Source organism: Chionomys nivalis, chromosome 3 (assembly GCF_950005125.1).
Source record: "Chionomys nivalis chromosome 3, mChiNiv1.1, whole genome shotgun sequence".
Taxonomy (NCBI): domain Eukaryota; kingdom Metazoa; phylum Chordata; class Mammalia; order Rodentia; family Cricetidae; genus Chionomys; species Chionomys nivalis.
This window is the reverse complement of record NC_080088.1, coordinates 68,407,290-68,419,553: the sequence shown is the minus strand read 5'-3', so window position 1 is coordinate 68,419,553 and position 12,264 is coordinate 68,407,290. Positions and strand designations below refer to the sequence as shown.

The following is a 12,264-nucleotide window of genomic DNA, read 5'->3' as shown; positions in this document are numbered from 1 at the left end:
GATGAGTGGATGTGCATCAGAGCAGAAGATGTGTTAACTACTCCTCTTGATGTTGTGACAAACATCTGGCGTGGACAAAAGATGGAAGTTTGTTTTGGCTCCAAGGCTCAGAGTATCCATCTTTTGAAACAGAATTCTATTGGACAGCATGGAGTTTCCATTTTCTCCACAGCTACTTGGCATTGTATACTGGTAATCGGAGCATGTGTGATGGGGTATTGTTTACTCTTGGTTTACAGGGACTAGAAATAACAAATAGGACTGAGGAGATGGCTCAGGAGACAATATGCTTTCTTGTACCAGTAGTAGGAATGAGGACTAATAGAGCCCCAGAACTCACATGCCAACTGAAAGCAGCAACCTGCCTGTAAATCCAGCACTTGGTTAGCAGGGCTGCAACAAATGTGACTAGACTAGCCATATCTGTGTGCTCCAGGTTCATAGAGAGAGCCTGCCTTAAAGCATAATGTAAAGAACTATTGGGGAAGACTGCCAGCATCAGTCTTGGGCCTCAACACATATGTGGACACATGTAGACATCAGTTCACACATATGTACACATATGAACACATGTATAACACACACACACGCACACACACACACAGAATTTAAAAAGACTATAGAAAGGACCAGAGCATGATATTGCTCCAGGAACACATCAAGGTAACCTATTTCCTTCAACTATGCCCACCTCATAATTATCATTAACTTTCAATGAATCAATTATATTATGAATATATAAAATATTAACCCATTGAATTGATCAGAGCCCTTTTGAAAACTGTCTGTGGACATACTGTCCCAGCTATCCTTAGAGAGGTCTTCCACTAATCCCCTATGTGTTTGTTAAGCCAATCAAGTGTCAATCAAAAGTAACCTCCACAAATGGAAAGACAAGAAACACATTGATTGTTTTCAACATGATGGTAGAGGAAAAACTGCCATCAAAGGAAGCAAATATGCTAATGGGCCTGACTTAAAGTTACTAAGTCATGGTGAGGAGGTTTTCTTTACCTAGTCCTTAGGGTAAATCTAGTCATTTGGGGCCTTTAGAGGGTGGTGGTGGGTATGAGAAAGAAGACAATGTGCCAAAAGGCTTCAAGATGTTCTTTGGCCTCCTTAAAGCTAGATATTAATAGTTAATATTTGTATTTCTAGTGATGCTAATTATTATGACCATAGTAGTGGAACTCAAAGATTTTAAGGGTTTCTGAGCTAAAAATGTAAAAGGAATTATGTGATCTAAATGCTTCAGAGGCCTAGAGAAGTTAGTAAGAAACTACCAACCAATAGGTAGATATTAGAACGAGAAGTCAACCTCAGAGTTTGGATCTACTTTTATCTAAGAGTTGGAGAGACTCCCTGAGTATTGGAGTGATCAAGGTCTCTTGAGCACTAGGGAAGTTGTTGGCTGTATTTTCACATTCCATGTGTAGACTCCCTTCCCCATCACTCTTCTTCCCCCTGAGCTGATGCTGAGGATTGATCCCAAGGCTGTGCGACTGCTCAAGGCTGAACTACATCAGAGCCTCTCTCAATGCCTTTGTGAATCACCCCTGCGGGTGCTGTTAAAGGTTCCTAGCCATGATTTCCCTGTATTTCAAAGAATTCAGGAAGCAAATTGGTACAAAGAATGTGGACAAATTTACAATTTCACCAAACCTTGGAGAGAAAGGCTACTGATTTCTGTTTCCTGATGTAGTGGTCCAGTTTTATGTAGAAGATGAAACAAAGCCAGAAAATCCACATCTAATGGGTTCTGGACTGGGAGAAGGGGACCTGAACTCAAGATTCTCCCTGTCCTTTGGTTTGCTTAAGTACAGGATGGAAATGGAGTTAAAACCTTTCCCCCAACTGTTTCAAAGGAAAAACGATTCTGATTTGGCTGGTGGTGGAATTCCCACCCACTCCAGGCCTGGCAGAGTTCTTTTTTATCTTTAGGTTCATTTTTCTGAAAGGTTTGGGTTTTTCTTTTCTTTGTAGGCCAGCTTCAGCTCAGACTCCACTGTGCCTACTAAACACACTTATTTCGCAAGTAAGAAAGGATGGGACAGGCCTATCTATTCTACCAGAACCACGCAGGGTCTTGGACGGCAGTTATAGGGGCGTAATTCACTTATGATCATAGTTTTTAATGTCGCCTCATGCCCATCCTGTTGGCAAAAGATACCTATTGAGACAAAATAGATTCAGTAGATTTTTTTAATGTTAAAAAAAATCTCCTAAATATTAAAATGCCGTGCTTCCAAAGTTTTATGGGGAATGAAAAGTAGATATTATATCTGCAATTTAATAAGGCATGACTTTGAAGCAACACAATCTTGTATTTAAGTCTCAGCTTTATCATTTATTGCCTGAGTGAACTTGAATAACCTGCTTCTCCTCTCCGAGGCTAGAGGACCTCAGCATAACTGGAAAAGCAGGCCCCATTTGGAGATCTTGCCTTAATCCATAGCAATGCTTTGCTGCCTGTCCTCAGAGCGGCAGAGCACAAACTGAAAGGACCGACCCGTGTTGGCTTTTCTGCTGCTAAGATGGACACAGACCAGTAGGAAATTAGAAATTTGTGTGCAAAGTGTTATGAAAATGGGTAAAAATTAAGAAAAACTTAAAAACACTCTACTAATAGCATCTATGAGAAAAACACTTTCAAAAAAGCAACATGCTCTATTTATTAGATAACCCCTCTGCTTGGTTTCCCACATGCTAGAATCTCTGTAGATGGCTGAGTCCCTTGCATATGAAACATATCACCAAGTATATTATGTGCATTATTTCAGAGGGATGGTCCTGAATTTACTGATTATTTTATTTTTACCTAAGCCATTCTACCATATTTCTTTTTAAACTGGCTTTCAGATGGATGGACGCTAGATAGCAAAACGATTAAGAAGAGATGAGTTGTCAGTATCTATCACCTTTGTATTTTAGTGTAACTTTCTTTTCAATGCATTTCATAATAATACGTTAGAGTAATAGCTGTGATTAACCATTGCTTGGAAAGTCCCGGGGAAGTGAACCTCCTGTTCTCCACAGCCAACACTGCAGCACAACAATGGATCTTGAGGCAGTTCCTACTATTGGGACCACAGCTGTGCAGTGATGTTGATGAGACAGGATGCACTTGGTATGCTAACCATCCTTCATAGCTGAGACTCAGGCATGAACATGAGCACATCCCCGCAGCACATGTGAGTTCCAGTGTGAGCCTAGCTTCTGGAGAGGAGGTTCTTAGAAGGGCTGCTTGCTCCTCCTTCATAGCTGGGACTCAGGCATGAACACATCCCCAGAGCCCATGTGAGTTCCAGTGTGAGCTTAGCTGCTGGAGAGGCTTCCAGAAGAGTTGCTTTCCTTTCTATCATGGGAACTGAGATCTGATCAAGGGCTCTTTGAGGCAGGAAATCTAGCAGCAGCCAGAAGCTTCCCCAGCTTGCCTTGCTAGCTATTACTTTTTCTGTTACCTAACTTAAGGCACACTTGAGTAGAATCAAGTGAATTTCTAGGTTTATACATTTATATCTATATGTTCTGAAGGGAAACAGGGAGACTATTGTTATAATTATTTCCCCATATTTATGCTCTTGGACAGATGATAGCACGGGCACTGCTAAGAAGCCATTTGGTTGGTTCAGGTGTGAAAGTTTTGGCATCTCATGTCCTAATGTATTTTTAAAGATGGTGTGGAAAGAGCCAAGTTGAAGCATAACAGAGCTGGCCTGATTGTTCTCTGGTTTGGTGTTTTAGTTCAGTCTTTCCATGTAGTAAATGGACAAAATCGAGCAGAAGTTATGCTTGATGGGGCAATGAGAAAGCAAAAGAAGATGCCAACTGTTGATTGATATGTGTTTTCTATTTTTCCAGTAACTCCTACACACACAAAAAAAGTGTTCTTTCTGAATTAGTATAAAGAGTGAAGGATGGTTCTTAAAAAAAAAAAAAACAAGTTGTAAAAAGAATACATCTTCAGACTTCCAGTCTTCGGGCGTAACTGCTTTGACAAAGACCTTTGAAGGGAGCCATTGTTACATGAGTAATTGATACTGAAATTCACCCATAGGCAAGGAATTAAAAGATGGGCGGTGCTTACTTACTTCACCCTTCATGCCCTTTGGCCCCTGGTGACCTCTCCAACCCCCCCACCCTGTGGTGTTTGCATGCTGAGACACTGAACAAGAAACTAACTCTGCTTGCAAAGGAGATATGTGAACACATCCTACATATCCTTGAACTCTTCTCCCCTCCTCTACCTTCTTTTTTCTCTCCCCTCACCACCCCTGCACCTGCCTTCCCCTATCGTTTCCTCCTCTCTATTTGGAGGTCAATATTTTACCAGGTATGCATTTCTAAATTTTTAGATTCTTAGAGAGAAAAAAAAAATCCGCCCAGTTTGAGAGGAAGTTTATTTAGCAAAGTGAAGCACAGGACAGCATGCTCTAGAAGCAGACTGTAGCCACTGAGCAGAAGGGAGCAGTATGTCAGAAGATGCTGGTACCTGCCCATTGGGTTCTGCATTACATAATTTAAAGGAATGTTATGAATGAATATACACGAGATAGGTGATATACTACTCATGAAAAATATCACTCTTCCCCAACTCAAATTACGGAGGGCAAGAGGACTGGATCTTCTTTTACGTTCTAGATGTTGCCTTTTAAAAAAGGGTCTCTGTGTGTGTGTGTGTGTCCCCATCCATCCATACTGTCTGTGTGCAGGTGCCCAAAGATCCCAGAAGAGGGCATCAAATCCACTGGAACTGGAGTTATAGGTGGTCGTGAGCCACCAGACAGAGAAGTTGGGTACCAAACTCAAGTCCTCTGGGAGAGCACCGAGCCACGCCTACAGCCACATTTTAGGATATTCATATCCAGGTTCTTGTTAAAAGCCCACAGGAGCATGGTGGTCAGACTACAGGCAGTCAGACTACATTCCAAATGATATTATGATATCAGAGTGGTTTTTGTTAATTTAGATCTTTTATTAGTGTCTATGTGTGGCAGTTGGGGAAGTCTCCTTTGTATCTTTGTTTCTGATGTAATTGGAGGACCCTAACTACAACTTCAGGGGTGTTTAACAGCAATGAAGCACACACCGACCATTGGAAGAAATTGCTCCTGGGATATATGTATGGTTTTTCTCCCTCATATCTGTCTTCTGACCTATCCAGTCTCACATATATATATGACTATTCCTGTGACCATTTATGTTCATTTTAGAGTTTAAATTGTATAAATATTTTGTCCTCTTCCTGTTTTCTTACCTAAGTTGTTAACAACAATTTTCTAAACAATCACTTTAAGTCCTTCCTCCATGCAATATCCAGACAGATATATATTCTGATTGCATCCATTGCATGGTTCAAATCCTCTAGCCTTGTGGTTATAGTGTATGTTGCCCTAAACAGTGATAAACATGTAAACTTGAGTACATACGCCACATATACACACCACACACACACACACACACACACACACACAAATACAAATGTAAGTGACACTAAGAATTTCTGGGACAGATTTGTAAAGTCGTGTCCTGGCTATGTCAGTAGATGATGGGTTTTTGTAAGATACCTCCATTAGGCAAAACTGTGTAAAGGGTACTTAAGATCTCTCTATAGTATTTATCATAATCATTTATGAATCTATAATTATCTTGAAACAAGAAGTCCAGTTAAAATAGCTTAAAAGGTACTGCTGAAACGGCTCAGTGGACAAGAGTGTGGACGGACCTTGCAGGCTTTGGTTCTCAGTAACCACGCCCTGGTAGTTCACAACCACCTGTAACTCCCTCTCTAAGAGATCCAGTTCCCTTTTCTGGATCCACTGTTACATGCACTCATGCACTTATATCCACAAAGACACAGGAATGTACACATGTTTAAAATGAAAAAGGAATCTTGAAAGAATAGCTTAGAAAAGGGCCTTTCAGTGTAAGTTTAAGTGCCTGCCCTTGTTTAGACACCGCATGTAAATTTCATAGCTCCACATTCTGTGTCCAACCTTTTACACAGCCTTAACACAGAGTTATATCAAATTGTTCCACATGCAACAAGTTATTGTCCATCTTAGCACTTCATCTTTGACTGTAGCCCCAAGTGGAAGAGACAGACACTCTGCACATTAGCGCTTTCTATGCTGGCTTATTCTCCCTCAGCCACTTGGCTCTTCCTTTGGTCTTGCAGAAATTATATATGATGATTTAATAGAGATGTTTATACTCACCAAGTTTATTATGGATTTGTTTTGCTCTTGCCGCCACCATCACCTCCCAGAGGAATGAGAGAGTCATACTCACTTTTTTTATTTTCAATACTCATATGCTTCTTGGTGAACAAGGCATATTTTATTCATTATTTTGTATATGTAACCTGATCAATGTACTGATGAGGTAGGCTAGTATCACTTATTAATAACTGCAGTACTGTAATCTCCTATGTAAAGAGAATATAGAATGAATGTTTGAAAGGGAAGAGGATTTACTGTCCTTGTACTCTATTAATTTAATTAATTTTTATATGAAGAGCAATGACTTAAGAGCTAACTGATTTCATTCTGAGGTAAAATTAGCCTACTGATCATTATAGCAAATCACTACCCAGATTATCTAGGCAGATAATATTCAGACGTGGAGAATATATCAACTGTGGAAGCTGGAGTTTCACTCTAGATAAACAGGGATCAGAGTTGAATTTAAAAAAAAAAAAAAAAAAAAAAAAAAAGGCGTACTTAAGGACCTAGCAGCAAAATGAACAAATTGAGGCGGCATTAATTGGCCCAGTATCCTGGTGTTTGTTTATCCCTTAGTTAACCTGTGAATTCTAACTCCAATTAAGCAACACCTCCGCACACACCCTGGTAAACAACTAGCGATTAAAAAAAAAATAAAGCCTTAGGTCCAAGAACTTATACTTATTGTCCAAGAGTGACACTAAAATTGTAGCTACAAGAGAAGTTGTTAATCTGAGGGTGAAATTTAAGTTCTCTGAAATCACTTCTGTTTTTCAATTCTACCTTTTGCCTGCTGGAGGCAGAAAGGGCAGATAACCATTTGAGGCTCTTATAAAATCGGCATAATGATAGGCCAGACTTGCCGACAGATTTAATGAAGGGGTGTTTGTTTTCTTTTTGAAATCTACACTCTGTTGGGAAGTGTAAGTATAGCATACAGTAACAATGCTATTAATTAAGAGAGATGAATTTGATAAAGGAGACTTGATTGTCTCGCATTGGAAGTTCTGCCTTGATTTCATGCGGAGCGTAGTCCATGCTGCTTTCGAATGAAGCACCAATTGTGCAACGTAGGAATGGGGCTACACTCGCCTGTCTGACTGTAGAGACTCATTGGTGTTTTTCAGATCGTTTAGAGTTTGATTTCATTAGCCAGTGTCATGAATTCGGAAACTATAATCTTAGCTTCATTTTCTTTGTCCTTTTAAGTTTCGTAGAAACCCCAGCTCATTTCTCTTGGAAAGAAAGTTATTACCGATCCACCATGTCACAGAGCTCCCAAACAAGTGAGTTGTTCAGCCCGGAAGTGTTCCAGCATATTTGGGATTTTCTGGAACAGTAAGTATCATCTAATCAAGAAGTGTACCTGAACTCTTTAAGAATAAGTGAACACAAATGGCTGAAATATCATTTACTACAGAATATTTTTTGAAAAACCAGAAAAGTTATACTTTAATAAACTTAAGGCCTTTGATAATATATCTGCTTTGGAAATAAATTAGTTTTCTTTCTCTAGTTTCCAATACCAAAAGAAGATCATTGTTTTAAAGTAACTCACTGTGGACATTCTAAATGTTTTCCCCAGAACAATCCAAAACATCTTCCCCAGTGTTGGTATCTGGCACTCAGACCCTGTTCTTTTTTCTTGAAGACATATCCCCAATGGTGAAACACTCCATTGTAGTAGTCATTTAAACCCTCTGTGAAAGGTGGATATTACTGTTTTGATTGATACCCGGTTTTAGTTAAGTTACTATGAAGATGAAAGAGGACACCAGAGTGCTTTCCGCACACTTGCTGACGTTCTAGGATCTACACATAGTTCTGTCCCTGATCTGTCCATGTTGGCCTGCATGTCAGTCAGCAGAGATCGTGCCTCCAACTTGCCAAGTCTGATTTAGTTTGCCCTTCCTCTCATTCTTCATATGGGAAATGGTGGAGTCCAGATGTGAACCTGGGGCTTTTGATTTCTAAGCAAGGACCTGCCAACATCGAGACAGATCATATTCAGTATTACTAGTTAAGAAGTCAAGTGCCTTGTAGCTTCTCCCAATTTTTTGATGCACACCTTCTTCCCTCTTTGTGCTAGGCCCATATGTTCAGTACAACCCATCGACTTGAACTTTGTGGAAGAACCATCAGAAAATGGCGCAACAAACAAGATTGAGATTAGCATGGATTGTATTCGCATGCAAGACTCAGACCTCACTGACCCCATGTGGGTGAGTACCCTGAGCTTCCTCTTCAGTGTGTGGGCCAGGCTATCAGCAAATCAAAAGGAGATGGTTCCGAACAGATCAGAACATTGGGCAGAGAGCAAACCTAGATCAGCTGGTTTTTCTTTTCCTTTGTTTGGTCGTTTTCTGAGTTGTTCTTCATGTTAAACCCAAATTAGAGAGGATGATGTCACCAGGGTTTTCAGACTCCTAGAGAAGCAGAAACTGGAACTGATTCTGCCCCATCCAGCCACTGTGAGAAGCGCTCTTCTCACTTGGCTTCACTGTAATGTTGAAGGAAGAAGTAACTTCTGTGCATGCACTCAGGGCACGAACAAGGCGATAAATAAGCTGTATTGTCTGGGCTTTGCCACTGTGCCACTCCTAACGTTAGGGTGATAGATCTAGGACCTAGCGAGCTAACGGCCAAGCCATACCAGTGACTTCCATCTCTGGCTAAGTCAGGAACATTCCTTTTAGTTTTGATACAAATCAAAATACTGATACCTATACTAATGAGAGAGAGAGAAAAAAAAAAAAACCAGATCATTCCCAGCAGAGGTTTGCCTGTCTTAAAGAAGTTGTGTGTTCTTGCACTGAAAAGATTTTCTAGTTCAACTCTTGGCCACATGGGAATACCAAAAGTTAGGAAGTTTAAAATCGCAAGCTTTTAAATTCCCAGTCCCTATGGTCATTCTAATTTACACCCTGACATACTTGGTTTCCTAATGTTCCAGGCTAGCCTGTTGTTTCATTTTGCTGTTGAAAACATTCTCTTCCAAAACACCATTTCCACGTTTTCCCTCCCCCTGTCCAGTGCTTACCTGTTCCTCACTGCCCTCTTTGCTTTCTCCTGGATTCCTTTCTGTGTCACCATCTCCCTCCCCTGGAATTAAATACCATCCCTCTGAAGCAACCGTGATGCTAACGTTCGGTATGTTCTGTGTTACACAATACTATACCTTTTTATTTCTATGTCTTTTCCGGGATCAGGGACCACATTTTTGTCATTGAAGTTCTCGAGAGCACAGAGTAGAGGTTCGGAAAGAAGGCAGTAGGGTTTGGCTAGAGAGGACAAAATAATAAGAAAGCCCTTGAGGCAGCTGTATTGATGTGTCCATGGAAGGGGAGAAAAAATGAATTTCAACAAATAAACAAGCTCACCTTTCTGTAGATACCCTGTTTTCAATTCAAAAGATTTTACAATTGTCATAAATTCTAATTTAATTTGAATTGTCAACTTCTATACTAGCACTATCCTAATACCTTCTTATCTTTATCTCTGTATACACATAGTTAAATATGATTGGCAGTTACACACACAGGGCCAAATTACAACAGGCCTCAGCAGCAGATGTGGCGAAATAGTGGCTTTGTGCAGGATGCCATAGCAGTGCTGTGCTCTGTGAATTACGAATTAGGGTGTCTCTGAGATGCCCGGTCCTTCTCAACAGCTGTGCTACTGTGTGGGGCTTGTTTCAACTGTGAAGTAGCAGTCTTTTACATTTCCATTATCAGTTAATTGCTAAATACTTTGTAAAGTCTACACATAAATTGCTTTCCCCATCAATATAGTATTTTAATAAGTTGGGAACTCGGCCAATTCTTTTCTCACTGTATAAGAAATGCAACTCTATAATGGGCATGAAAAGACATGTCAGATTGCTAAGGACAGAAATTGAGAAATTCATTCTATTCTTTTCTGATTTTTCATATAGCCAAGAAATAGAATCATGATGTTTTGATCTGATGATTAACAAAGAAAGTTAATGTATGGATGTTATATTAGATTGTATCAAATTGTAGATACTGTGTATCTTTTTAAAAATTAGAATGTGTTTTATGCCTCTAAAAATTAATCCTATTGGGTTAAGAGTGAAGGTGAGTAAAATATCTCAAAGAAATCGTATTTTAATCTGCATTCTCAAGTGCCTGAATGATTCTTGATTCTATTGTTTTATGTATTACTTTATTTCTCTATCTTGCCTTGCTTTGGATCTGTGTAAGCATACCTCTAATATGTTCAAAATGTGTATTAAATAGTAACAGTTAATCATTCTCCTTAGTGACAGACGCTGGCCAAATAACTATTTTGTACTTATTTTTTCTCTATATTTCACGTTAATCAAAGTTTTCTTTAAGGAAACTGTGTGGTAATTACCTAAAATTCTCTGTTTTTATAAATCCTTACTGATTCATCCCAGATACACTTAAGAAGTCTTCAGCTGTACATATCAACAGTCTTCAACTGTGTGTGTGTGTGTGCATGTGCGTGCCTCTGTGTGTGTGTGTGTGCGTGCGTGTGTGTGTTTGGTAGACTAGGCCATAGCACCTCTCCTAGTACCTATCATAGTACCCTACTTATATGACCCAAATATATATAGTATTTCCATCCTGTATACGTCCAAACAGTCTTATTATTTAGCTACTACATATGGCATGTTTCTTATGGTGCAGATGAGGAAGTCATTGGTTCTCCCTCACCAAGAAGACCATGAAACAGCTAGCATTAAAAGCAAGTGGATATAAACTTGCCTATGAAATCTGCTCAGATGTGTGGGTATTCTTATAGAAACATGACAAAGTATTGATTTATTAAGATTGAGAAAGACAAGCAATATGTTACAGAAGAATGATTTGTAATTAGGCTTTGAAATATGAGTAAAATTGATTATAAGGGGCAACACGATTCCACATTTGCAAAACTGATGTCACCAAAGCATAGCTTGAAGAAACTCTGAAATATGAAGAGGTCAGGCTGAAAAATACATAAATATTTTATATATATATATATATATATATATATATATATATATATATATAAAGAGTATATATAAGCAAAATTTGAGCATTAAAAACTGCAGTGTTGAGAGATGGAGAGATAACTTGGCCATTAAAAGCACTGGATGCGCTTCCAGAGGACCAGGGTTCTATTCCCAGCACAGACGTTGATTGACATTGAAAAGCTTTATAGAATAATATTCCTTTTTACACATTTGGAAGAATTTACCAATGAAACCATCTAGGTCTGGTAAGTTTTTTTCAGAAGTGAGAAATTGAACGTCTTTATTGGACTGCTGCTATTTTTTATCTTGGGCGAGTCTGGACAAAATGTAGTTTTTGAGAACATGATAAATTGAATCATAGTTGCTAAACCCATGCATACAGAATTGTTTGAAATATTTCCTTTGTGTTCTCTTAATATGAAAAAGATAATTATATTTTTATTTATTATGTTGGAAACTTTCAGTACCAGAGACTTACCGATTTTGATTATCTTTCACCAAAACACCTCACGTTTTACTTTAACTTTTTCCTAATGTTTTCCTTTGTCCAACCTCATTTATCTCTGGTTTGCTTTCCTGACTTCTGTGTGTTTGGTTTTACTTTGTACCTCTCACTTTTTTCCCGTTTTTCCCAAAATTTTTCTCCTCCTTTACCATTCCCCCTTCCTCTTTCTCATTCTCATCTTCCTCATCCTTTTTCTCATTTTCTTACTCTTTTCTCTGTTTGCTCTTCCTCCTCCCCTGCTTCTCCTTTTTTTTCTTACAGCCACCACTCTATTAAAGCTCTAATATCCTAGCTTCCTCACTTAGAAGTTTATATTTGTGAGTTGATTATTATCTTTTTCTCTTTGAGACTTACAATAATAAATTTCCCACTAGACATTGCCTTAGCTGCAGCCAACAAATACTGATGTACTCAATGTGTTTCTTTTTCAGTTTCTGTTTAGTTTTAAATATATTCACCCCCTCTTTTGGAACTTAAATTTTGACCTATTAGTGTTGGGAAGTATACCACTGAAGTACATGTTTGCACACTCT

General features: G+C 39.0%; 1 protein-coding gene across 5 annotated transcripts in view; it reads left to right on the top strand.

The window, feature by feature from the left end:
* The window catches only part of Tp63 (tumor protein p63), a 210,975-nt gene that overhangs the window by 79,405 nt on the left and 119,306 nt on the right, over positions 1–12,264 (top strand). For all 5 annotated transcript variants that reach the window (XM_057764111.1, XM_057764112.1, XM_057764113.1 and 2 more), the window contains exons 2-3: positions 7,434–7,562; positions 8,314–8,446. In XM_057764111.1, the coding sequence (XP_057620094.1) occupies positions 7,434–7,562; positions 8,314–8,446 (262 nt within the window). The remainder of the gene's footprint in view (positions 1–7,433; positions 7,563–8,313; positions 8,447–12,264) is intronic.